This window comes from Aspergillus bombycis (genome assembly GCF_001792695.1).
Source record: "Aspergillus bombycis strain NRRL26010 chromosome Unknown contig00083, whole genome shotgun sequence".
NCBI classification, from domain to species: Eukaryota; Fungi; Ascomycota; class Eurotiomycetes; order Eurotiales; family Aspergillaceae; genus Aspergillus; species Aspergillus bombycis.
Window position 1 is genome coordinate 114,747 of NW_019170085.1, and position 7,374 is coordinate 122,120.

General features: G+C 47.5%; 1 protein-coding gene across 1 annotated transcript; it reads left to right on the forward strand.

Annotated features, from left to right (window-relative positions):
* Positions 1-2,822: 2,822 nt before the first annotated feature.
* On the forward strand, positions 2,823-4,288 carry ABOM_008180 (uncharacterized protein; the record flags this gene model as incomplete). Its single annotated transcript, XM_022535309.1, has 7 exons — positions 2,823-2,877; positions 3,018-3,041; positions 3,115-3,231; positions 3,286-3,317; positions 3,370-3,487; positions 3,541-3,737; positions 3,800-4,288. The coding sequence occupies 7 exons, from the start codon at positions 2,823-2,825 to the stop codon at positions 4,286-4,288; spliced, it is 1,032 nt and encodes a 343-aa protein (XP_022386465.1).
* Positions 4,289-7,374: the final 3,086 nt, after the last annotated feature.

The window sequence follows — 7,374 nt, forward strand, 5'->3', positions numbered from 1 at the left end:
GACGATGTAAACAAACGCGATACGCAGCCGTCGGTCGGTCGAGGTCGATATTCAGATTGAACGAGTGAAACTGGGGGCGACAAAGCCCAAATCAAGATAGCGACTGGGGCGACAGCGGCATTGAAAGTTGGAGTGGAGTCGGTGGATATTGGTTGTCGTCGGTGGGCTGAGTATCCGTCGTCGGCAAGAGTCGAGGCATCAAAACATCGGAAACGCGTGAGTCCCACCCATTCACGTGACCTTATGTCATGTCTGCCTGATTGTACAGGCATATATTTGCAGCGTGTCGTCGTATACTCTTCCACATCCATTATCTCTACCATGGTACGTAGTACGAAATTAGTTGACATTCTTCACTTTTTCTTTCATACTACAAGCATTGTATATACTGAGACTGTAACATGCATGAAATGGATGGTGCACTTCCAATTCCCCGCTTCGATCCCTGCTAAAGAAAGTTACTCCGCTCTGTAACTCAATGTTTGTACTAGTTAGTTAATTTGATTGAACGCTAATTAATGACTGTCAAGCGGTTTGGGTCAATAATTCGATTCGCAAGAGGTTTCCGAATGGTATGATGTCATGGTCATATCGGCGGAATCTAGATCCATACATGTCCGGATTGGGAAACGGAGAAAAAGAGTCACGTTCTGGGACTCAATATGAAGAGAGCTGTGCCTGAGGACGCAAAAGGAATGCATTAGATACTGAAGGTACTAGTACTGGCCAATTCATCCCTTGGAGATAGAATTGTGCAGTGCGTGCTGGTATCTTGCGGTGTAGAGTGAAAAGTCAATGTCCCTTACGTCAAGCATTTGTATGTACCTTAGGGATTTTTATTCAAGGCCAGGGTTTTCTCACTACGAAAATTTATAGACATCTGAGGTATATGCTTAGTACTATTACTACTACTACTACTAGTAGTAGTAGTCCCCGAAAGGGTCTATGGTTAGTAGAAGCATGATTATTGGTCGATGCTGAAGCTTAGAACAACAATCTGCGACTATACCCAGAGAGGTTCCCGCCCAAATCACCTGAGGGCTACATGAAACTCGCCATTGCTGAAATGATAGAACGGATTAACCAAGAAAGCTTGTGGTAACCTTTTTGAGTGGGGATGGAGAGCTATATAAGTAAGGGTTCTGGAGGACTTCGGTTGATTGCCTTGAAACAGCGGCACTGGCATGAGAATTTCAATCAGAATAGAAGCCGAGAGTATCGGACTTCATACTCTCTTTGTATCTCGTAGCTTATACTCTCACATTAGATCGACAGGACAGGCCTTAGGCATCAGAATGTAACCCAAGCATAGTCGGACCTAGAGGAGAAAGGCGTTGTTTCAACTAGTTGACCGACAAATGAAGTCAAGAACGCAGCTCGCAGATCCTTGAGACCGACATGCTTGTCCAACTGCACCCAGAAATCATTCAAAACGAGCAGAGGCGGTGTTCGAGGCCCAAGCCGTATCACGCATATGACAACTCACTCCGCGAATCGATCAGATATCGCAGCGTTGGGCAGGGCAATCAGCTTTCCACCAGCCACGTTTGCAACGCTCAAAAGGATCGCAGTGCTGGCTACAACACAATGGTTTCTAAATATACGGAAGACACCGCTCATCAGGTTAGATCTACTTCGGAATAGGTAGCTGGTTCATGAATAATTTGCTAGAATAACCACATCTGTTTCTACCCGATGTATACCAACTAAGCAGAGAATCTACCATTTCGCTGGTGGATGTGTAATATGGTTATGAATTCTGCCCGTGAGGTTGATGGGGGATCATCCTCCTGTGTTGTTTGCCTAGAGACCAACATTGCTTGCAGCTACGGTGCGGACCGCTAGATCCTATCAAGTACGTAGCGCGCTGCTCGTCTAGAGCCGCTCAGAGCTGCAACCAAGCCCATTTGCACCCAAGGAACCTGGAGGGTTGATATTTCACACTTGTGACTTGTCTCTCATGGCTGTACGAATGTGATCAACATGGCGTCTCTCTCAGCTTATTTTATTTTATTTTATTTTGATTTTATTTTCTATTTATAATTAATTTTTTCTTGCGTTCTTGGTGGTTTTCCTTGCCATCTTATTTCTTTTAGAAGGGCAGAGGTCTATTCGCGGCCGCTAATATTTAAGTAGTTGGAAGGTTAAGTTGGCAGCTCAGTTCATGGGTAATGAAAAGTAAAAGAGATCACATGTTCATTGGTCTGGACTGGCGGAAAGAAGAACTACTAAAGGAACTTGAGACACACTAAGAAAAGAAACCGCGGTACAGGTACCGTAATTCTTACGTAGCGGTTGGTTTGTTTCAAACAATGACGATTATAGGCAGTCATTCAAGAAAAAAAAAATCCCTAAAAATTGAAAGGAAAGCAAAGACGATCAGAAAGAAACGTAGAAAAAACCAACTTGGAGAGACTACTCCATCTATACAGACCATCCACAAACTAATTAACAATATTTCTTTCGGACCATCCGAGCTTAACAGCAAAAGAATCGAAAGGCGGAGTAGACGCAAGTCAGAACAGTACTCCGTAGTAGGTTTCCATTTCTCTCTCACACGACCCTTTCAGGCGCCGGTACTCTCGCTTGTCAATTGCATCACCCTCCCTCACCTTCTCCTATCTTCTTCTCCCTCACAGGCCACCCAGGATCTTACCCTGCACCCCCTCTTTCCTTCTCTTTCGTTCTTTCTTTTCTTCATTAATTCATTCAATTCCTCCACCCTACAAGTGGTCATTATCTTAATCCTCGTTTGACCTTTGTCTTTTTTTTGCCTTTTCTTATCTTACCCAACTTCAGGGCTGCACAAACATCGTTCCGAAATGGCCGATAGCACCAGACCCGGTGACGTGAGCTATCCCGACACCAATGGAAGCAGTAAGGTACGCTGGAAATACATCGGATAGCGATTGACTTGCAAACGAGCCGGAATTAACTGTGTCTTAGTTATTATTTAATACCCCCCGAGAAGGGTTGCGGGAAACGTTCCACAAGCCGATGCTAACGCTGATGCTTAGGTATCAAAAATGCCATCACTAATGGTAATTAGATATTGCCCGCAATACTCAAAAACCAGTTGCAAGAGGACAATTGACCTGACGAATTCCTTCACAGGGCCCGTTGTTGATCACATCAAGTCGGAGGCAGCCCGTACCGAACAAGAGCTACGCGAATTGAAAAACGCTCGTGTGACGCCCTCGACCACCACTGCGACCGGCCAACACCTGACCTGTATGTGGTGAAGATAGTCCACAACGACACAAAAATACAGCTAATTCGTTCCAGACTACCACTCCCTGTTGTATAGCCTCCTGAGCGTGAGTGAACCATTGCATCGTGATGGACGCGATAAACCTAACCCGTGACTAGTGGGAACAACCCCGAGCTACCGCTGCTTCGTTTGCGACCGTCGTGACTTTTATTTTCGCCGCCCGTTACCTGCCTCTGCTCCGCTGGTTCTTCAAATTCATCTACGTGGCTCTAGGATGTGAGTCGTGATCCTCCATTTGATATGGGCCGGGCAATAATTGACCTGTCTAGTTACCGCTGCTGCCGAGCTCGGCGGTAGACTCGTGCTGTCGCAGGGCCTCGCAAGCTCTTTCCGCCCTCGTAAATATTACACCATCCCGAAGGAGACTATCGAGGGAGTCTATGAGGATCTTGAGCAGCTCCTTAACTTTGTCCTCCTCGAATTCCAGCGCATCCTGTTCGCCGAGAACATCGTCCACACTGTCGCTGTAAGTTATGGAGCGTACCGATATGGACGTGCCCTAAACTGACCAATTTTTCACCTGTACAGGCTTTCGCTGCCGCCTTCAGCGCCTATTGGTTGATCAAATGGCTTCCATTCTGGGGTCTGTCTCTGATCGCTGTTACCATCGCTTACATTGGACCTCTGGTCTACATGAACAACCGTGAAGTCATCGATGCACAGATCGAAAGCATCCAAGAAGTTGTCAACTCTCAGGCCCACCAGCTGAAGGACCTTGCTGAAGAACGTACCTCCCATGCGACCGGTTTGGTGAAGCAGTACGTGGATGACTACAGCGCCAAGGCCCAGGAATACATTGGCCAGCGTCGCTCCGTATCGCCGCAGATGACCAAGGTCTCCACCCCGGAGCCCGTTATCAAGAAGGAGATCGACACCGAGCCCGCATTCAAGACAACAGACTTCCCAGAGGCACCCAAAGAGGAGCCTGTTGCCGTGAAGGAGGAACCCGTGGCTGTGGCGGAGTCGATTGAGCACCCTGCTTCGAGCGCGGAGAAGGAGCCTCTCCTGGCGGCTTAAGATGCCTCGGCCATTTCATGTCTTGCTCGATTAACCACCCACGAATAATCGAATCTGGTGGTGGATAGGCTGATCGCGCAAGGGCTTCCTTATTCGGCACTGTTTTGTGGGACACGCCCGGCCAAAATTGTACTGAATGTTGAGGTATAAGGATGGAGAATAGGCGTGTACGATGGTATGATGCAGTTTGAAGGTTTGACTTTTAAAATTCTCTATTGCGCCGAAGATATTGTCTTTTCCCCATGTCTTCCAGCTTGACACATTTGCACTTTATTCTCGCTAGCACCTTCGGCCTTTGTATGTACATCTTTGACGTTCAATTGAGCCTTCTAATTTTTTTTTTGCTTGATATTATCCACAAATTATTACTAAGGTCCTATAGCGGGCGAAGGCATGCAGAACGTCAAACGCGCATTAGACGAAACAACAATAAAAAACCAAAAAGGGAACAAAGAGGGGCGGGAGAGAAAGAGAAGCACACCGAGACAAGGCTAAAAAAAGTATCTTCAAGAGATTGCAGGTGTCGTGCGAGGCATCGGCTGTGCTCATCTGGGATGCAACTGGTGTTCCGAAGATTTTCCTCGAGCATATGTAAATTTGACATTTCACTGTTACAGCCGCGGACCTCGGCGTCGTCTCACCATGTTCACAGTCCTATCGACACGACCATGGCCTTTTACTGCAGAACTCCAGTCCGGGATTCGACCATGGCTGTCCCCGTTTGACGGCAGAGCAGATTAGGGATGCCCGCCCTCACACGACGTCGCGGAAGCCGTTCTGCTGCCCCAGGTCGAGAGACGTGACACAAGTGCTGCCAGGCTATTTTACGGCGCAAATGCGTCGCGGTTTAAGCCACTGGGGGCTTAAATGCAATGGATTTGCATTCTATATAGCTTTGAAGTTCTATCTGGCCCCTAGAGTCAACCTCGTAAATTCTATGGAGTATAGAAGTAAACGATATCGACGTCATTGGCTGAGTGCTTCATGTCAGCTGACCGGGTAGACAGGAGTAGCAGTTTGTTCTGTTTGCATTGGCCAGCAGCTGCATCCGTCCAACTACAAGGACTTACTACTAGTACTACTACTAAGGTACTCTACTAGACTCTTCAACAACTGTGCCAATCCATCCAATCGCTGTCTTTTACCTGGGTATTTCGTTTGCTTGTAGCTGAGATGCTGTGCCACAGAGGGAGCCAGGTCCACGTGTGATTGCAGCAGATAAATTTAACACGAAAGAATGTCTTACAACTCAGGCCGTGATTACTCAAGTTTAAGCCTCTATTTTTCGAATCCTACACGTTTCGTTCTAGGGCTACTTCGTTTGAAATACTGTCTTTTCCAATTAAATACAGAGAACGAACAGCCTGAACTTACTCATGCTTCTAGTCTCACGCCAAACCAGGAACCGTATGTCTCGGATATTGGGCTTCCTTTCTGTTTCTAGATCTTACAATTTGTCTCAATCCTGAGCTATTTGTCAACTGACTGGCCAACGGCGCTCCAATATTCCTCTTTGTGTGCTTTGCCTAATCATGAGCTAGAAACGTCCCTGCAGAACCGCTAGGTTGCCCTGAGTCCTGGATTGCAGACTACGGTCGAGCTTGGCTTCCCAGCAAGAGGTAGGTGATCCTAGTCAAAAGGGCTAGGGTTGTTGCCGCAAGAGACAAAGCGAAAGAAAAAAAAGGGTCTCCATCACAGTAAAATCCCGAATCAAAGAAATTACAAAGCAAAAACTGCGAAACGACGCCACCATGGGTGGGACTTTTGCAGAGAAGCCTGCGTGGAAGCTTCTATGATGCCCATAGCCAGTTATCTCAAACATTGGATGCTTCTATGACAAATACCTGAACGGGAGCAAAATCTTCAGACCAATGTGGATGCTGGTTTCATGGACGTTGAGCAGCCAGCCTAGTGGGTGGAGTGGTGTTACGCTCGATGAGAGGTGAGGCTTCGGCTGAACTTAAACCAAGTTACTGAAGAGGTATCTCTCATAGCGCGACGCAGCGTTAGCTGACAAAGATAGAGAATGAGATGATCTCATAGCTATTGAGGCTCTCGATGTTACGCCTTTCATTAGCATTAGGTTGGTATAATTGTTGTCCGCGCATCGGGGCTACTTTAGGCTTCGCTCATGGGATAGCGGTCAAACAGTCGCAGGCTTATTCTAAGCTTTATCTCCTTGCCCTTACTAAATACACATATTAAGTCGAATGGATAGGGGTGTGGCCATCAGAGATGACTCATTCGTTGGGAAGTACTGCAGGTATCCGTATAGTGAGACCCTCCCAATGACGGCCTCACAAGCCCGGCACCGATGAGTCCCTTCATTTATTGGTCGCACAATCACGGGGGATAATCTCCCAGTGATCCTGACACTCGCTCTCCTGAGATCTAATTCAGATACACAGTTACTTTATATCAGTCGACGAGGAGCTCACCTGAGATCGCAATGATGGAAAAGGACTGGCAAAAGATTGCGCACAAGTGATTGCGATGCAAATGGATATCTCCAGGCCCCATGGTTCCTCTTTTCGTTTAGGTTTACGCTTACCAGACCGCCGTATCCGTCCGTTTGCATGGTGCAGGAGATCTGGATCAATAAAAAGCAATGAGTGTGGCTTTAGTCCCGCTCAACCAGGTAAGCCCGCCACATGGGACGAAAGTGTCTGAAACTGATCTACCCTGTCTCGTTCCTGGTTCTGCGTCATCTTGATGGGGGTAGCTGCAGGTCGGAAGGTGGAACAAGTGAAGCCTCGAAGGGAAGTGAAATCGTCGTTAGTAGGTCGCCTGCTGTTATCGAAACTGCATAGATCCAGAGCCCGTTGCCGAGTCAATTTCTACTTTTTGCCAGGGGAGTACTTGCTCTACTCTATTTGGGGTGAGGTATGGCAAGATGGGTTCGCCAATGCTGTCTGCCCAATCTGATGGGTGCCTCGTGATGCCCCTTTGGCCAAGTACCGGTGAGGGTTTCTTATGCCGACAATTCTAAGACATGAACCTAACCCAGCTGTCCAGTGGAGGATGTAGCTGTAGGTCTGGCTCACCGCTGCCTTAGATGGCACATTGCCTCGAACAGAGCCGGCCTT